This window comes from Monodelphis domestica, chromosome 6, assembly GCF_027887165.1.
Source record: "Monodelphis domestica isolate mMonDom1 chromosome 6, mMonDom1.pri, whole genome shotgun sequence".
NCBI classification, from domain to species: domain Eukaryota; kingdom Metazoa; phylum Chordata; class Mammalia; order Didelphimorphia; family Didelphidae; genus Monodelphis; species Monodelphis domestica.
In genome coordinates, this window is record NC_077232.1 from 7,015,941 (window position 1) to 7,034,781 (window position 18,841).

At 55.2% G+C, this 18,841-nt stretch overlaps 1 protein-coding gene across 2 annotated transcripts; it reads left to right on the plus strand.

The window, feature by feature from the left end:
* The first annotated feature begins 8,302 nt into the window (after positions 1-8,302).
* SLC29A2 (solute carrier family 29 member 2) lies at positions 8,303-18,261 on the plus strand. Of its 2 annotated transcripts, none has more exons than XM_056801292.1 (13): positions 8,303-8,772; positions 9,108-9,222; positions 9,456-9,537; positions 9,864-10,024; positions 10,189-10,328; positions 12,011-12,145; positions 12,360-12,457; positions 12,983-13,067; positions 13,944-14,056; positions 14,221-14,326; positions 14,746-14,831; positions 15,054-15,253; positions 15,877-18,261. In XM_056801292.1, the coding sequence occupies exons 2-13, from the start codon at positions 9,194-9,196 to the stop codon at positions 15,986-15,988; spliced, it is 1,347 nt and encodes a 448-aa protein (XP_056657270.1). In that variant the 5' UTR covers positions 8,303-8,772; positions 9,108-9,193; the 3' UTR covers positions 15,989-18,261. The 2 variants fall into 2 exon arrangements, with proteins under 2 accessions (XP_056657270.1, XP_056657269.1); XM_056801291.1 differs by having other exon boundaries at positions 8,304-8,772; positions 9,093-9,222.
* The last annotated feature ends 580 nt before the right edge of the window (positions 18,262-18,841 follow it).

Here is an 18,841-nt window from a genome sequence, read left to right on the forward strand (position 1 = left end):
GGAGTTGAAAAACTTAATGTTGGACAGGTGGTGACTGGGCAACTCATATCAAGGGAAGAGAGGAAGGGGCCAGATAGGGGCTGGTGAATGATGGGAGAAGGGCACCCCAGCCCCTCAGCCTTACCCCTGGAATCCTGAGGGGAGAGGAGCAGCTACACTCTGGGGACCTGGCCCTGCCAGTGTAAGTGGTATTGGGAGAGCAAGCCCCAGACCTGCTCATGGAAGTAAATGTAGAATAAATACATTGCCAAAGGGATGATGCTGAGGCAGGTCTGACCAGACCCCCCGCCCCCAGCTCCAGAAGGCCCACTGTACCCCCATGTCTTTAGGCTAAAATTCAGACTTCTCCCTTTGGTTTTTATAGCCATTTACTGTCTTCCTCCCCCCATCTTTCCAGTCTAATCAGACTTTCCTCCTCCTCAAGTGTGCCAGATTCTAACCAGACTGGTTCAATCACTATTCCCAGAGGAGCATCACTATTGCCCTTGCCCTATGGGAAATGGGAAGAAGAAGGGCCACTGGCAATGCAAAATATACCGTTCATGGGAGTGATTGTTCTACCAGAAATGTGCACGCTCCTACAAGGCGAATAGCACTGGGTCTTACTTAAGGTTCAGAGTTATGGGTTCAAATCCCATGTCTGACCCTTAGGAGCTGTGTGACCCTGGGCAATGAAGCTGTTTAGTTTGTTGTTGTTGTTGTTGTTGTTGTTCAACCTGCACTCCTTTTTAAAAAAAAATATTTTAAATGTTTTTTTAATTTGAAAAATTGTATTTAATTAATTGATTTAGAATATTTTCCCATGGTTACATGATTCATATTCTTTCTCTTCCTCCCTCCCTCCCCCCTCCCATAGCCAATGAGCAATACCACTGAGTTTTACATGTGTCATTGATCAAGATCTATTTCCATATTATTGATATTTTTGCAATAGAGTAATCTTTTAGGGTCTACATCCCTAATCATATCCCCATCAACCCACGTGATCAAGCAGTTGTTTTTCTTCTGCATTTCTACTCCCACAGTTCTTCCTCTGGATACAGATAGTGTTCTTTCTCATAAGTCCTTCAGGATTGCCCTGGGTCATTTCACTGCTGCTAGAAGCAAAGTCAGTTACATTTGATTGCACTACAATGTATCCATCTCTGTGTACTGCTCTGGTTCTGCTCCTTTCCCTCTGCATCAGTTCCTAGAGGTTGTTTCAGTTCACATGGAATCACTCCAGTTCATTATTTCTTTCAGCACAATAGTATTCCATCACTAACAAATACCATAGTGTGTTCATCCATTCCCCAATTGAAGGGCATCCCCTCATTTCCCTTTTTTTTTGCCACCACAAAGAGTGAAGCTATGAATATTCTTGTACAAATCTTTTTCCTTATTATTTCTTTAGGGTATAAACCCAACAGTGCTATGGCTGGATCAAAGGGCAGGCAGTCTTTTAAAGCCCTTTGGGCATAGTTCCAAATTGCTACCCAAAATTAAAGAGCAACTGCCCAAGACTAAGTCATAGACTGTGTTGGTGGAAAAAATTCCCACACTGATAGAACCAGAGATCTTTGATACAGACTTAATAAAACCATTAGTCAGATTAGTTTTTTTTTAAACCCTTACCTTCCATCTTGGAGTCAATTGACTTCAAGGCAGAAGAATGGTAAGGCTAGGCAATGGGGGACAAGTGACTTGCCCAGGGTCACACAGTTGGGAAGTGTCTGAGGCCAGATTTGAACCTAGGACCTCCTATCCTGGCTCCATACTGATCAATTGGTACTGGTTCCATGTTCCTTGGATTGTTGGAAGCCTCTTTTCTCCTGAATTTAAGGAATTGCGCCTATTTACTGTGAAGATTTGATTTAGCTACCTCCTGATTGTAACAATGGAGATACTTGGTCTAACAGAATCAAGAATGTCTTGCGAACTTTACATAGCTCCACCCTACTTAGTCTAACAAGGTCAGGAATGTCTGCACCCATAGTTAAGGATTAAGTATCTAGGAGGATGGTCTTTGATAGACATGTGCAAAAACAACTGACAGACCCCTGAGCTGTCCTAAGTCAAGATAAGCTACCATTGGTACAGATAAGACACAGAAAAGTGACATAAAACCGTCTATATAGGGTGTATCATTACAACACTAAAATTATCCTTACATCACTCTCCCCCTCCCAACTTAGAAATTCTCTAATCTTTCATCCATTTAGAAATCAGATTATGTAATATTGTATTGTTTTAATTAATTGGGTTTATTTAAGTAATTGTTTTTAATGTGTAAACATCTGTCTTCACCTGTATTTGGGGTCCAGGCCTAAACTGAGGGTGGGGCCTGGTCCTGATTTTTTGGGCAGTTGGTATGCGTTGATTAATAAATTGATGATAGATCAAACCCATGTTTTTTCAGTCATTTCATCTTTTGCTCATTATGTCATTTGTTTCTCTGCTCTTCTGTGTGGCCTGGGATCGTTCCTGGCTTCTTTCAGCGTGCCCTGCTAGACTGAGGAAAAGCCTTTGTGCCATTGGATCAATATGAGCCAGGGCTCTCTGATGCCCCCTCCCTTATACAGATTGGATGTGTTCTTTTCCTAAAAGTTGCTTCCAAGACTAACTTGAACCAGGCACCTGTAGGTCAGCACCTTCCTTTTGAGGAGCTTCCTGTCTTACCAAGGTCAATATGGCCAAATGGTGAGACGTCCTGGGCACCTAAGAGGGAGTCGGGGCCCTTCACACTTAGGAGGTGTCCAGAGAGTCACCACAGCCTGCCCCACTGAGCACCCTTTCCCTACTGACTGTACTTTATACAAAATGACTTCATAAACAAACCTTCTGTTAACTGTTAATACCCTAAGCGTGTCTCCTCTCCATACTATAAAACTTCTTTGCCTTCTTTATCTCAGTTTTCCCCTGAGCACTGTAAAAATAAAAATGACACTGTAAAAAAAAAATAATAAAATAAAATAATAAAAAAAAATAAAAATGGCGAGCTATATAAATATAGATAGAAAAATTGTTCAGTGTAGGTTCAAAACTGTTCGGATACTCTTGAGTAATCAAAAGTATCCTCTGTGATAAAATGAAACTTAAATGTGAACTTCCCTTCAGGGCCAGATGCAAGGATGCTAAAGAAACTCTTATTATAAACATAAAATATTTGTTGAAATATATAAGGATAAAGAAGGATTTCTAATTCTAAGGGAATCTAGATACATCCAAAGAAACTCCCAGGTTCCACAAGGAATAGCTTCTCTTGTGTTTCACAGACTACACTACTCCTCCCTGATCTGACTAACCCAAATTTATACTATCCAAATAAAAACTATTGCTAGTATCCTTATAATTCTTAACTTTGCCTTCAAATTACAAAATAGCAAAGGCTAGCTGGTTGAGTCTTAACAAGAATCAAGTTAAGACTCTGAGCCTTAACAGACTCAGAGTCCCAACCAAAGATCAGGTTTTTCTTTGGTCTTCTCAGAGTTAAACAATATATAATAACCACAATAGATATTCAATAGTGTTTCCCAAGTTGTGAAAGGAAAACACTGAGCTCCTTCAGATCTTTCCCTCAGACAAAGAGAGAGGCAAAGATGTTCCCTCCTCCAGCTCTGAGAGAGAGTCTCTGAGAGTGTGTCTGCCAACTGCCATAGAGAGTAATTGATACAGAAAAATGGTTGTAACTATCAACATCTGAAATCAACGTGCTTTCTCAGCTCTGCTTCAGGGCTCCAATTCTTTCTCAAGCAGCCACTTTACCTCTTATCTCTAAACTAATAAAATACTTATTTTCTAATATCATCCTTATGGCACTAAGCTCTGTTGCTCTGGGTCCAGTTGTTTGTTGACCCCCTAGAACTCCCAACTCCTGGAGAGTTTCTCCTTCTTTTTTGGCAGACTCCCTCTCAGCCCTGTCTGCACCAGGTACAAAATGATCTATGGGTTCCGATTCACTCACAACAACAGTTCATGAGCCCCCATGGATGGATGGAGCTTTCCTTTGCCTCCACGTACCCTGTCTTTATGTTGCATGGACATATATGTTTTGAGGTTGTATATGCCATTAGAATGGGAGCTTCTTGAGGGCAGAGGACTGTTTCTGTCTTGCTTTTTCTTCCCAGCACTCAGCACAGTGCCTGGCACATAGTGGTTGTTTAGTAAGTCTTTTGGGCTAATTATGAACTCCCTAGCCATCCAGAAGTCACAATGAATGCAAAGCAAAGGTATTGAATGAAACATTTTCCCCCCTGACATAGGGCATGTGCTCATACAGATACACACAGTGTCAGTGGTGAGAATGGGCATGCGTAGGGATCATGCAGAATGACTCTGAATGATGGCTTGGCTCTCAGTGGGCCTGCTCCTCCCTGAGCCCAGGCTCTTCCTTGACATTCATTGGTCCTCCTCACTGGATGAAACGTCTTCATCTGAGCTTCCAATCTGCTGGGTGAAAGTGGCCAAAATCCATGATCAGTCCAGATTGACATAGTTTCTGTGTGCAAGGAACTAGGATAAGGGGAGAGGTAGGAAAAACATGGCCAAAACGGTCCTTGCTCCCAAAGTTCTTACATTCTAGTGAGGGAGACAACCAAGAGTCAGTAGATGGAAGGCAGTCTCGGAAGGGAAGGCATTCCTAGCTGGGAGGCTATAGGAAGGGTGCCTCGAGGACAGTGGTGCTTGATTTGGATATGAAGACGCCGGGGATTCTAAGAGAGGCATAGGAGAGAGAGAGATGGAGACAGAGAGAAAGAGAGACAGAGACAGAGACAGAGACAGAGAGACAGAGAGAAAAAGACAGACAGACAGCCAGAGAGAGAGAGACAGAGAGAGAGAAAGAGAGACAGAGAGAGACGGAGAGACAGAGAGAGAGAGAGGGAGGGAAAGAGAGACAGAGAGAGAGAGAGGGAGGGAAAGAGAGACAGAGAGAGAAAGACAGACAGACAGAGAGAGAGACAGAGAGAGAGAGAGAGAGAGAGAGAGACGGAGAGACAGAGAGAGAGAGAGGGAGGGAAAGAGAGACAGAGAGAGAGAGAAGGAGGGAAAGAGAGACAGAGAGAGAGACACAGAGAGAGAGAGAGAGAGAGGGAGGGAGGGAGGGAGGGAGGGAGAGAGAGAGAGAGAGAGAGAGAGAGAGAGAGAGAGAGAGAGAGAGAGACAGAGAGAGAGAGACAGAGAGAGAGAGACAGAGAGAGAGAGACAGAGAGAAGGGGAGGTGGAGTGAGCAAGAGAGAAAGAGCATTCCAGACTTGGGGGATAGCCAGTACAAAGACACAGAGAGGCGTGACAATGGGCCAATGTGGCTAGACTGGAGGGTATCTAGATTGGGGGTAGGAATGGGTAAGAAGGGGACTGGTAAGGGAGAAAGGGGCCAGACTGGGAAGAGCTTTGAATGCCAAACAGAGGACTTATATTGAATCCTAGGAGTAACAGGGAGCCATTGAAGTTTATTGAGTGTGTAGGGGAAGGTGACATGGTTCCGATGTGCCTCCATAAAGTTGGACTGATGGCTTTTTAGTTCAAGCCAGCATTCCCCCTTAACAAAAGCCTCCCAGTCAGCACTTGGTTTCCAATTATTCCCTATTACTTGTAAGATTAAAAAAACCCAACCTCCTCTGTTTCACGTGTTATGCTGCTCACAACATGACCTCTTCCTATTTTTTTCCGTTTTCTTACATATTAGTAGTAGTAGTAGTCTCTCGGTAACCGAGGATGACGATTGTCTGTGCGTTTTCATCTGTGATGTAGATGAGTGTGCACAAAGACACTTGTGCGTGAAGGAGATTTAAGTGGAAAAGTCAATGCACAGAGACAGTCCCACTCTCTTGGCGTTGGAAGCCTGGGTCCAGTGGCATGAAAAGTCGTTACACCTGGAGACTTCCTCAGCTGCATTGGATGGCTGTGTTGTCTTTTGAGCTCCAACATGCCCTGAGCACTCCACAGTGCTTTGCTGCGTCGCCATCTCAGCCATTGAACCTTCTTGTTGGTTTCTTCCGTCTGTTCAGCCGAAGCAGTCTTCACATGCTGGGTGAGCAAAGCCCTAGTTCACCAGGGGTCGACGACCCGATGGCTACCCTCACAAGGTTTAGCCGGCCCGTCGAAGCCGTTGCCCGGGATGTGGCCACTGCTGCATGCTAGCAGCTACTGGGAGCCACAAGTGAGAGCTGGGTGTCAGGTGAGGGTCAGAGGCTGGAGAGCTGCCCTAGGAGGGCACGACAAGCCCTCCATACCAGAAATACTACCCCTCCCTGATCACCCCATACACCCCATATTTCTTACATATTATTCCTTTCTATACATGGTATGGTCTAGCTATATAAGCTTAGGTGTTATGCCTCAAATAGGATACTTCATTTCCATTCTCCAAGCCTTTGCTCAGGCGCTCCCTCATGCCTGGAACGCTCTTCCCTCTCGCCTCCATCTCTTGGAACACAGGATTCCCTTTAAGAGTTGATTCAAGCACCAGCTTTTGTGGAAAGCTCATCTCCGCCCAGCTGCCAGTCGGTTATCTAGATTCAGAGGTCCAGCTCTAATTTGTAGGAAGCTGTTTTTCTGTAGAAGATCTTCCTTTTGCCTTGGGGAGCTCTTTGCTCCTGTCTGAGGTTTTGTACTTCCCTTTTTAGGGCTCTTCTTTCCTTTCGCCATTTCTTCTGCCTCTGGTTTGTCTTGTGATCTGCTTTTGCAACTCTTCCCGGAGTCTCAGTCTTTCACATTTCCTTTGAGGCTTCACGCATTTCCATTTTGTCTTGCTAGTCTCTTCTGGGCCTGCGTTCTGCTCTTCCCTGCTGCCCGCATCCGTTTCCAGGGTCAGCCTTGTTCTTTGGTTTTGGCTCATTTTGGTGAGCTTTTTCTCTTCTCTTCTCTGATAGGTTGAAGCTCAGCTGAGTGTGTGTGTGTGTGTGTGTGTGTGTGTGTGTGTGTGTGAGGCAGGCTGGGAGCATTCCTTCTGCCATCTTGGTTCTGGCAGCAGAACTATGTATCTCCATGTGGATGTTTTGCTTCTCCTGTTGGATGTAAACTTCTTGAAGCTACTTCATTTTTCATCTCTCTCTCCACCACGTGGAACAGTGCCCAGCGCTCCATGAATGCTGGCTAATTGGCTGCTTAGAGGGGATTTCCTGGGTCTTCTTTTCTAGCCCATGTGCCTCTCTGCCTGCCCTCCTCACTCCAAGGGGAGCCCAGTTTCTAGACCTCTTGAGTTCATCATCATCTCCCTAGGGAAGGGACCCGGGTTGGAATGTAGGGACTCCAAGGCACAGATCTATCACTGATTTGCCAGATGACCTTGGACAAGTCATCTCCCTCTTAGATTATTTCTTTGTTTTTTTAATTGAAAGTTTTTATTTAATGAATTAATTAAGAATATTTTTCCATGGTTACATGATTCATGTTCTTTCCCTCCCCTTCCCCCCCCCCCCACGGGCACTTCCACATCTTAAAGCCTCAGTTTCCTCTTCAGCAAAATGGAGATGACACTTGTGGAGAGGGTGACTGTGGGGAGCCGAGGCAAGAGGCAAGAGGTGAAGATCAAGGACTTGGGTTCACATTTCATTCTTAGGGGCACAGTGTGTAAGACTGCTAGGTTTGGAGTTGGGAGGTCCTGGGTTCAAATCTAGCCTCATATGCTTCCTAGCTGTGTGACCCTGGGCAAGTCGCTTCACCGCAGCCTTAAAGTTTTTAGTAGGACGGAAAGGTGGGGCTTAAAAAGAAAAGGTTCCATTCGGGCTACTTCCAAAGCGGCAGCCCCGGGAGCCCTCAGCAAGGTTAAAGGCTGAAGCCCTGCCTTCGAGGATGATCGCTACCTACCGAGGGACTCCCAACAGTTCAGTCTGGGCAGCTGAGGCCAAAGCACGCGGGGAGCCCACTCTGCCCGCCAGCGAGCGAAGGAAGGAAGCCCAGGCTGCACACGGAAGGTTCCAGCTTGGGGGCGCAGCAGGGTGGTTGGTCCGGCGGCCGCAGTGGCTGGAGCCAGGGAGCCGACCCCCTGCAGGATGGCTTCAGGGGCTGGCTGCCTGGGATGGCCGCCCAACCAGGGCGCACGTGAGGCCCGCACATCAGCCCTCCTTGGGGGAGGCAGGGGCACCCACAGGGTTCTTTCCCTATAAATAAGCGCACGGCGTGTTATAAAGCGCTCCCAGCTCTGGGGAGGGCGCGGCCCGGGGGTCGGGGCTTCGGAAAGGCCTCCCAAGAGGAGCCCGCCCTGGAGCTACCCAGAGGCGGAGGTGAGGAGGGAGAGCAGCCCAGCACAGGCTGCAGCCCTTGTGCCTGGGGTTGGGGGGGTGCGGAGCTGGCTAGAGGGTAACCGGCCTCGGAGGAGCGACGTGAGCCGGCTGGCCGGGGGCTTAAATCCCCCGGAGCCCATCCCTCCACTCGCAGGGGAAGATCTCCTCAGCCGAGCAGGAAACAAAGAGGGCTCTAACTTTTCACCTAGTGGAGCTGGCCCTGCCCCCGGGGCCCAGGACACCAGCCCGGGAGGGCAGCCCGGTGCAGAGAGGGAGCTGTCCACCCGTGCATCGATCAGCTCTGCAGACGGCAGCTGGCCGCGGGAGGCGGGCTCGGTGGGCCCGGGAGCAGAGGGGGGCCAACGTCACGTGCCCCCCCCCCCCCCCCGCGGCTCAGGCCGAGGGAGGCCGCAGTCTCTGCAGCTCGGCCGCCGCCACCTTGTCCCCAGTGTCCTTGGCCGACCCACTGGGGGGGGCATGGTGCCTCCCAGCGGGGGACACAGGTGAGCCGTGACCGCTGAGGACTCCTCGGAGGAGGTGTCCAGGCCCCGGGAGGTGGGGCAGCCAGGTAAGTGCGCGGGAGGCGGCAGGAGGGATGACAGGGATGGGGACGTAACTGGGGGCTCGGACGCCGGGGTCCTGAACTGAGGTGGTCGGATCAGCGGGAGCAGGTCAAGGGGATTGCGGGTGGGCTGCGGGTATCCAGCCAGAGGGAGGTGCGAACTGCTCCCTACCCTCCCCCGCCAGGCCCTCCCAGGCGGGGCGGGGCGGGGCGGGGCGCAGTCTGGGCCCGCAGCTGGGGGGCCATGGGGGCCCGGGTCTGGCTCCCTCATTCCAGGGGGGGAGGGGAAAGGGTATCCGGCTCCAGACCCCGCCTCCGCTGCGAAGCGGACTCCTTTCCAGGTGCGTTTCCCGCCCAGCATCCCTTCATCCCGGCTCCAGCATCCACGCTCTCCCTCTAACTCGTGCCCTAGACCCTGAGCCCCGCCATGGCCCGAGGAGACGCCCCGGAGGATGGGTGAGCCCGAACGCGGGGCGCGGGGTGCGGGGCGCGGACACCCTGGGGGCGGACCGAGAGTCCCCTGCACGGAGCTGCGCGGTGGAGAGCGGACTACAACCCCCATGGGCCCTGCGGCCCGGGCCATCCTGGCCAGCGCCGAGGCTTCCTGGGAGTTGTAGTTCACAGTCTCGCCGCAGGGCGGGGGATGCTCCAGGTTGCTGACTCCCCCCATCTTCTCCCTGTCCCCACAGCTACCACCTAGTCGGGACCAGCTTCTTTATCCTCGGCTTGGGGACCCTGCTGCCCTGGAACTTCTTCATCACCGCCATTCCAGTGAGTGATGCCAGGAGAAGGGCGGCCAGCGGTAATGCGGCTGTATTCATATTCCCCGATGGGGACCTTAGAGGCCATCCCAGCCAACTCTCATTTACCCGAGGGAGCAGTGACTTGGCCAAGGTCTCACGTAGAGGGAGAGGAAGTTGCCCAGATCCTTTCCCCTTACACTCTTGTGGGCTTAGGCTTCCAGCTTCTCAGGCTCCTCAAACCCAACCCCGGGGCGATGTGGGGGCCTCGGGCTGCAGACTAGCAGGGTCCCCATCTGGCCAGTCAGGAGACTTCACCAGGGAGGTGACCCCGGCTTCCTTCTCCATCCCTCTCAGTACTTTCAGGCTCGGCTGGCCATCGTCAACATCACAGGAGAGCCCTCTGGAGCCAACATCACAAGCCCTGGAGATGCCTTCAACTTCAACAACTGGATGACTCTCCTGTCCCAGCTCCCTCTCCTGCTCTTCACCCTCCTCAACTCTTTCCTTTACCAGTGGTGAGCTCTCACTTCCCTGGGGAGCCTCCGCCCGGCCCCATGACCCCCCTCCATCCCCGCTGGGTGCTGGGCCCACCTCGGCCCCTCCGTGAGCTCCACCCGCCCATGAACACCTCTCCGAGGCCGGCTCTTTCTGGGGCCCAGCTGGTTCTGTTCCCTCACAGCATCCCAGATATGGTGCGCATTCTGGGCAGCCTCCTGGGCATCCTTCTGCTCTTCATCCTGACCGCCACCCTGGTCAAAGTGGACATGAGCCCCGGCCTCTTCTTCTCTATCACCATGGCCTCCATCTGGTTCATCAACTGTGAGTACCCCAAAGTCCGGACTCTCCAAGGAGGTTCCCCAGCCCAACCTGCCATGGCCAGAGCTGGGGGAGAACAGGGAGGGCCAGAGTGGGCTGGACCTTAGGACAAAGAACCTAGAACTTCGGAGCTGAGGCAGACTGTAGAACCCAGGACCTTAGAACCAAGAACCACATGGAGACCCTCAGGGCTGAGAGAGCTTAGAACCTCCCAGGAGGGAACGGAGAGCAGAACACCAGGGCCGAGAGAGCTTAGAACCTCCCAGGAGGGAACGGAGCGCAGAACACCAGGGCCGAGAGAGCTTAGAACCTCCCAGGAGGGAACGGAGCGCAGAACACCAGGGCCGAGAGAGCTTAGAACCTCCCAGGAGGGAACGGAGCGCAGAACACCAGGGCCGAGAGAGCTTAGAACCTCCCAGGAGGGAACGGAGCGCAGAACACCAGGGCCGAGAGAGCTTAGAACCTCCCAGGAGGGAACGGATCGCAGAACACCAGGGCCGAGAGAGCTTAGAACCTCCCAGGAGGGAACGGAGCGCAGAACACCAGGGCCGAGAGAGCTTAGAACCTCCCAGGAGGGAACGGAGCGCAGAACACCAGGGCCAAGAAAGCTTAGAACCTCCCAGGAGGGAACGGAGCGCAGAACACCAGGGCCGAGAGAGCTTAGAACCTCCCAGGAGGGAACGGAGAGCAGAACACCAGGGCCGAGAGAGCTTAGAACCTCCCAGGAGGGAACGGAGCGCAGAACACCAGGGCCGAGAGAGCTTAGAACCTCCCAGGAGGGAACGGAGAGCAGAACACCAGGGCCGAGAGAGCTTAGAACCTCCCAGGAGGGAACGGAGCGCAGAACACCAGGGCCGAGAGAGCTTAGAACCTCCCAGGAGGGAACGGAGCGCAGAACACCAGGGCCGAGAGAGCTTAGAACCTCCCAGGAGGGAACGGAGCGCAGAACACCAGGGCCGAGAGAGCTTAGAACCTCCCAGGAGGGAACGGAGCGCAGAACACCAGGGCCGAGAGAGCTTAGAACCTCCCAGGAGGGAACGGAGAGCAGAACACCAGGGCCGAGAGAGCTTAGAACCTCCCAGGAGGGAACGGAGCGCAGAACACCAGGGCCGAGAGAGCTTAGAACCTCCCAGGAGGGAACGGAGAGCAGAACACCAGGGCCGAGAGAGCTTAGAACCTCCCAGGAGGGAACGGAGCGCAGAACACCAGGGCTGAGAGAGCTTAGAACCTCCCAGGAGGGAACGGAGAGCAGAACACCAGGGCCGAGAGAGCTTAGAACCTCCCAGGAGGGAACGGAGCGCAGAACACCAGGGCCGAGAGAGCTTAGAACCTCCCAGGAGGGAATGGAGCGCAGAACACCAGGGCCGAGAGACCTCCCAGACCACAGAACATGGCCTGCCAGGGCTGGAGGTTCAGAGGAGGGTCGAGTTGTTCCCGACTAATCCTCCGTGTAAAATGTGTGTTCCTTTATTTCTCTTTGACGAATTACTGGGAACGGCACGGAGTGGACCCTCCATCCGCCCGAGGCCAGGGCGAGCAGGGCATGTCTGGGCCGCGACTTCCTCTGCCCGTACAGAGGACTCCCCCCCGCCGCAGACCCCTGGCCCAGGGGAACGGGAAGGCGTCCCGGGCCCGGCTCCGCCGGGGCAGTGCCCAGCGTGACCACGGTCTGGCTTTCCCCCCAGCTTTCTGCGCCGTGCTCCAGGGCAGCCTGTTTGGGCAGCTGGGGGCCATGCCCCCCGCCTACAGCACCCTCTTCCTCAGCGGCCAAGGCTTGGCGGGGACCTTTGCTGCTCTTGCCATGCTGATGTCCATGGCCAGTGAGTGCGGGCACTGTGCTGGGCACGGCTGGGAAGGAGGCGGGGCTGGACCTCCCGGGAAAGCGGAACAGGGTGGGAGTCGGGCTGGCCGGGCACCGAGGGCCACATTGGTCAGCCCTGAGAAGGTGCTGGGCAGCCCTTGGTGGGCAGCCGGGTGCGGGCCGAGGCTCCGACACAGGCAGGCAGCCCAAGGGAGGCCCCGTTGCCATCGCAGGTGGAGTGGATGCCCAGACCTCTGCCCTGGGCTACTTCATCACCCCGTGCGTGGGAATCCTGGGCTCGATCGTCTGCTACCTGTCCCTGTCGCATTTGGTGAGCCCACCTCCCTCTCCAGGGCGGCGCGGGGAGCCCTCCCCTGCTTAGCCATGTGCAGAAGATGGGCCGGAAATCCCGTCTGGGGAGCGCCGGCAGAGGCTCCCGCTTGGGGTGTCCCGAGCAGGCGGAGTCAGGAAGCGGGAGATCCCAGCAGCGTGCTTTCTCCAAGGGGGGCCCCGATTCCCCAGCTGTTGGGCAAAGGAGGGGGGCGGGGAGGGGCCCTCCCGGGGCTGGTCCTGCCCGTCTCCTCTAGACTTCCCGTGCAGCCAGGGGACCCCTCTGGGCGTCTCTTCCTGGCCTCTGCTTCCCTGGGGCCAGCTCCATCGTGCTGTGGTTGGGCCCTCACGGCTCCCTTCTCCGGCCTTCCCTCACCTCTAAAACGAGAGGCGGGCCTGGAGCTCCCTTCCGGCTCGGGGCCAGGCTCAGCGCTATGAGGCTGGCGCTCTGAACTGTGTCAGGGAAGGCCCAGGGCCCAGCGGAGTCCTCGGCCTTCACCAAGGCCGGCTCGGCGTGTCCCCGCAGGAGTTTGCCCGATACTACCTGGACAAGAAGGCGCCCCACCCGCAGGCGTCCGAGCTGGAGACCCGGGCCGAGCTGCTCCAGGCGGGTGAGCCGGCTTTGGGCCAGTGTGCCAGGGCGGGGCAGCCCGGTGCGCGGAGAAGGGAGGCACGTGGGGGAGGAGAGGGAAGACTCCAGTGACGGGAAATTGGCGCCTCTGACCGAAATAGGAACGTTTGGCAAAGGAGGGTTTGCGGAGGGCGAGCACAAGTGCGGGTCAGCATGGGCTGAGCCTGGGACATCCTGTTTGAAATGTCCATCAGCCTCCCGGAGATCTGGGACCGCCTCTCGGCCCCCGATCTGTGCTCTTCGGGCCCCCTTTCCCTGAGCCACCCCCGATCTGTGCTCTTTGGGGCCCCCTTTTCCTGGGCCGCCCCTGATCTGTGCTCTTCGGGGCTCCCTTTTCCTGGGCTGCCCCCGATCTGTGCTCTTTGGGGACCCCTTTTCCTGGGCCTCCCGGAGATCTGGGACCCCCTCTTGGCCCCCGATCTGTGCTCTTCAGGGCCCCCTTTCCCTGAGCCACCCCCGATCTGTGCTCTTTGGGGCCCCCTTTTCCTGGGCCGCCCCTGATCTGTGCTCTTCGGGGCTCCCTTTTCCTGGGCTGCCCCCGATCTGTGCTCTTTGGGGACCCCTTTTCCTGGGCCTCCCGGAGATCTGGGACCCCCTCTTGGCCCCCGATCTGTGCTCTTCAGGGCCCCCTTTCCCTGAGCCACCCCCGATCTGTGCTCTTTGGGGCCCCCTTTTCCTGGGCTGCCCCTGATCTGTGCTCTTCGGGGCCCCCTTTCCCTGAGCCACCCCCAATCTGTGCTCTTCGGGGCCCCCTTTTCCTGGGCCCCCTGGTCTAACCAAGCCCACGGCGGGAACAGTAGTTTGTTGACTGCCAGGCTGGCTGAGGCTTCAGCCTGGCTCGCCTTGTCTTCCCCAGATGAGAAGAATGGCTTTCCTGGGAGTCCCCAAAAGGCAATGCTCGCCCTGGAGATGGAGCCGGAGAAAGCGCCTCAGCCCGGGAAGCCTTCCATCTTGGTTGTCCTCAGAAAGGTTTGCCCCACAGCCCAAGCGGAAGGAAGGAGACCAGCTCCCAGGAGCCTCCGGGGCTCGGGCGCCCTCCTGCCCGGCCTTCCTCACTGAGTGGGCGGCTGGGAGTGGGGATGGTGGTGGGGGTTGCCCCTGCCCCACCAGACGCAGAGCCTCCTGCTTTGCAGATCTGGCTGATGGCTCTGTGCATCGTCCTGGTCTTCACGGTCACCCTGTCTGTCTTCCCGGCCATTACCGCCATGGTGACGAGCTCCAGAGGCCCCGGAAAGTGGAGTGAGTGGCAGAAGGGCTGGCGGGGACCACGGCGAGCAACTGAGGCCAGGGAGAGGACTGTGGGGGAGGAGGACAGCCGGCGGGGGTCAGGGCAGAGCCGTCAGGACAGTCGAGGGAGGAAGGGCAGAAGTCTCCAAGGTTAGGACCACAGGGCCAGAGAAGCCGGGCGCCTAGTGGATAGGGGGGTGCACTGGGGTCTGGAAGGCCTCCAGGCCCAAACACTTCCCGACTGAGTGACCCTGTGCAAGTCATTCCCCTGCCCAGGCCTCCGTTTCCTCATCTGTAAAATAACGGGATTGGACTGGAAAGCCCTTTCCGTCCTTGGACCGAGGATCCTTTGAGCCACGACACTTACCCGAGGTCAGGGTGGGGGAGGCCGCAGCTCTCCCCTGAGCCTCTGGACCCTCTCCCTTCGCCAGGCCAGTTCTTTAACCCCATCTGCTGTTTCCTGCTCTTCAACACCATGGACTGGTTGGGGAGAAGTATGACTTCCTACTTCCTGTGGGTGAGTGCCGCAGGCCTGGGGGAGGGCGACAGCCACAAAGCTGGTGGTCAGCCGTGGCCGTGGCTGGGAACGGTGGGGAGCTGGGCTGGCTCCCGGCCCTCCCCGGCCTTCTGTAAAGTGAGGGCCGGGCCTGGAGGGTCAGCGCTGGGCCTTCAGGGGCGCCTTCTTCCTGTGGGATGCTGGAGGTGACGGAGAGGGCGCTGTGCTGCTCTTGGCCCCCAGCCCGATCGGGACGGCCGCCTGCTGCCGCTGCTGGCCTGCCTCCGTTTCCTGTTTGTTCCCCTCTTCATGCTGTGTCACGTGCCCGAGCGGGCCCACCTGCCCGTGCTCTTCCCGCAGGACGCCTGCTTCATCACCTTCATGCTGCTGTTTGCCCTCTCCAATGGCTACCTGGTGTCTCTCACCATGTGCTTAGCTCCCAGGTGAGCGGGGGGGAAGGAGAGGAGGGGAGCCCCCAAAAGCTCCTCCCTGGGCACGGTTGGAGAGACCCCTGGCCTGAGAAGGGCCTTGAGTGCGAGCCCCGCCATTAAGGAGCCAACTGGATGACTTTGGGCAAGTGTCTTAGCCGCCCTGGACTTTGTTTCCTCGTCTGTAAAAGGGAAGGGCTTGGACTAGGCGGTCCTTCAGGCCCCTTCCTGTAGCCCTGGAGAGCATCCCTGTGGGGAGGAGCGTCACGTGGGAGGTGGAGATCCAGGGAGGGAGACGCCAGAAAGGGCTCAGACGTGGACTTGACCCCAGGAGACAGGAGAAGCCCCTCGTGATTACGCTCCCCCCTTGGGGGAGTGAAAGAAGGAAGGAGTCTGGGCTGAGGGAGCAGCTTCGGGACGTTTCCTCAGAGGCCGGAACCGTCGCAGACCTTTCTGGAAGGGACCCTAGACTAAGGCTTGGGCCATCAGATCAGCACCGGGGCTTCTGGGCCCTCCCCCTCCCACTGGATGGAAGGGTACCTACCTGGGAGCCCGGCGACCGGGAAGCCAGGGGTGCCCACGGGTGGGGAATGCCGTGCAGGCCCTGTTCTAATCGCTGCTTTCTCCCTCCTTCCTAGGCGGGTCCTGCCCCATGAGAGTGAGGTGGCTGGAGCTCTCATGACCTTCTTCCTGGCCCTCGGCCTCTCCTGTGGGGCCTCCCTCTCTTTCCTCTTCAAATCCCTATTGTGAGGCGCTCCGTTTCCTCCCTGCTTCTACGGGGCCGGAGCCTTCCCGGGACTGGGGCTTGGGGGAGGAAGGAGCGGAGAGCCTGGAGCAGGTCCTAGACGGGTGACGGAGGAGCAAGAAGCCGGGGTGACAGAGGCAAAGAGATCTCCACGACTGCGCTGCTCACCTGGAGGATTCCTAGCCAGGAGCTGCTCCCAGCAGCCGCTTCCCTCTCCACGTGGCAGACTTTTAACCGATTGTGGTAAAGGGGGTAAAAGGCCCCCAGCTTTTCCTGGTCCCGAGACAGTCCTCCAGGAGCTCTTAAAGGGGGCTATTTGGCCACCTGGCTGGGGTGGTATAAGTGCTGACCTGCCTGGACGCAGGGGGATGGACCTGATGACCCTTGGTGGCTTTAGGTTTCTGTAGTTTGCAGAACCCCTTTGGGAACCTACTCTGGGAATTTCTTTGGAGATCTTTATTTTGGGATCAGCCTGTAACGTGAACCTGTGGGGGAAACAATGCCCCGTTTTGCCCTGATTCCCTAACTTGCCTGCAAAAGTATTACTGGTGGGGTCTTTGCCAAAGGTGGACTGAGCTTCTGCTGTTGTAAGTAGCCGAGTTAATGACTGGGGTGGCCGCCGCTCCTGACTTGGAGCTCAGAGAGTGAGTCCCCGTTTCAGGGCTCCAGGGCTCGTCCTGGGAAGCCCTCTTTGCTCCATTACTCTGGCCATTGGATAGAGAAGGTCTGGGATAGAAAAAGCAGGGGGAGGTCAGAGGAACTCAGCCAATCAGTAAGCATTAAGGGCCTCCTATGTGCCAGGCTCCGTGTTGGGTCCAGACCTGTCCTCAAGGAGTTTCCTTCTATAATGAAAGATAAGCACAAACTGGGGACAAAGTGTTAGAGACTGGTAGGGATGGGGCCTTGCCAGTGACTCAGGGGAAAAGCAGCCACGATTCTGCCCAGAAGCCCTATCTCCCGTCCGTACTAGGAGCTAGCACCCTGGGTCCCTTGTTCCTGCTGTTGCCAAGATGCTTCCTCCCCGATCCTGGGTCAGGACCAGTCTGGAGCCCAGAGTTCCTGCCTCCTGCTTGGTGCTGTCACACCTCCCAGAACCCGTTTCCTTTTTTCTGTAGGTGGCATCTTACCTCTGCCAGGCTGTGCCCCAGGTACTCAGCCTCTAAGCAGGATGCCATTACATTTCCTCTTCTGTTCTGTTCTCTTACATTTACACAGAGGATTGGTGCCTTCTATCTTCAAGGTACTTCCGCCACCACCTCAGAACCCTCTCTCACGACACACAGCGTCACAATGAACACTTCCTGGGTGAGGCAGGCATTGTCCCCATTTGAATGGGCATCTGAGAAAAATGGGGAGTCCCCGTCCTTCCAGAGCAGAATTCCATTCACTTAGCAAACATTTATCAAGCGCCTAGTATATGCATGAGGGAGACACAAAGTGAAAACAGGCCCTGTATTTGGGGGTTTTATAGTCTGGTTGGGGGAATTAAGACGCAAGCACAGATAATCAATATGCATTTATTAAGTGCCTACTATGTGCTAGGCACTGTGCCAAGGGCTGACAATTATTATGAAAAATTAAAATGAGAGTCTCTTCCTGTCTGCTGGAGGAGACAGCATGTTCACAGATAGAGAATATTTGCAGGACAAAGATAGCGCTGGGGAGGGGCTTTAACTGTTTTATTAAGTGTATCAGGGAGGGACAAAGTGTTAGCTGACCTGGGGGGCTAGGGATCTGGAAGGCATCCCAGACAGGCAAACCAGGAGAGAAGGACTCGAGGCATGGGATAACAGGGCAGCAGGAATGATAGCACCGGGGCATGAGAACTTATGACTGGCACATAGTAGGTGCTTCAAATGAGTTTATTGATTGATTCTACCCGAGGGATGAGGAGCAGACCAGTGTGTGGAGACCAAATCAACTAGCATTTATGTATTAAGCACCTACTATGTGCCACACCATGGGCCAGACAAATGGGAAAAGAAGTCCCTGCTCTCAAGGAGCTTACAGTGAATGAGAAGAAAGATACACCAACAGCTAGGTGCAGACAACAGGATCCATTGGAGATCAGCAAGAGAGGGAAGGCTCTGGGCCTCAGTTTACCCACATAATGAAAAAAAGGTAGCTAAGTTCAGTGGTTTCCATGGCGCCACGTGACTGAGGCATCTGTGCCCCAGGCTAAGCCTCCCCCCTTTCTCCCCCCAGGGAGCCCCAGGCCAGCCACCCCAGCACTTGTGGATGGGAATGATGGTGTTGGAAATAAATGATTGACTTTTTACATCGTGTCTGGCTGTTTCTGCTTCTTCCGGAAATGGCTGCTCACCCCCTGGTGCAGCCTTTCGCCCTGGGCTTGAGCCTGCTTCGGTCCGGGCAGGGCCCTGTGCTGGCCCTCAACACGAGCTAAACTGATGCTTGGTGGGCCAAGCCCTGGGAGGAGGCCCTGCCCTTGCCAAAGGGCAGCCGGGCAGCCCAATGGAGAGAGTGCGGAGCCTGGACTCGGGGAAACCGGGTTCCAATCTGGCCTCAGGCAGTGGCTAGCTGTGTGACCCTGGACAAGTCACTTTACCTTCTTTGCCTCCATTAAATGAGCTGGAGAAGAAAGTGGCAACCCCCTCCCGGACGGCTGCCAAGAAAACCCCAAACGGTCCCAAAGAGCCAGGCACGCCAGGAATGGCTGGGGGCAGCCGGTCTCGTGGGGCGAACACTCATTGAGCTGAGTGCCCAGGAGCTGGCATGACCGTGCCAGGGCAGACCCGGCCCCCCTGCCTCGGAGATGGGAAGCCTCCATGATTGAGGTCAGTGAAAGGCCCAGAGGGAGCCAGACGGTGGCCGACCTGGGCTCGGGAGAGCTTGGGCCG

Bases quoted from the DNA above. Each gene is read 5' to 3' on its own strand.
- SLC29A2 (XM_056801292.1), top strand. From the start codon at position 9,194: ATGGCCCGAGGAGACGCCCCGGAGGATGG. The intron at 12,458-12,982 runs GTGAGCCCACCT...GTGTCCCCGCAG, and splicing joins ACCTGTCCCTGTCGCATTTG to GAGTTTGCCCGATACTACCT. The intron at 15,254-15,876 runs GTGAGCGGGGGG...CCTCCTTCCTAG, and splicing joins ACCATGTGCTTAGCTCCCAG to GCGGGTCCTGCCCCATGAGA.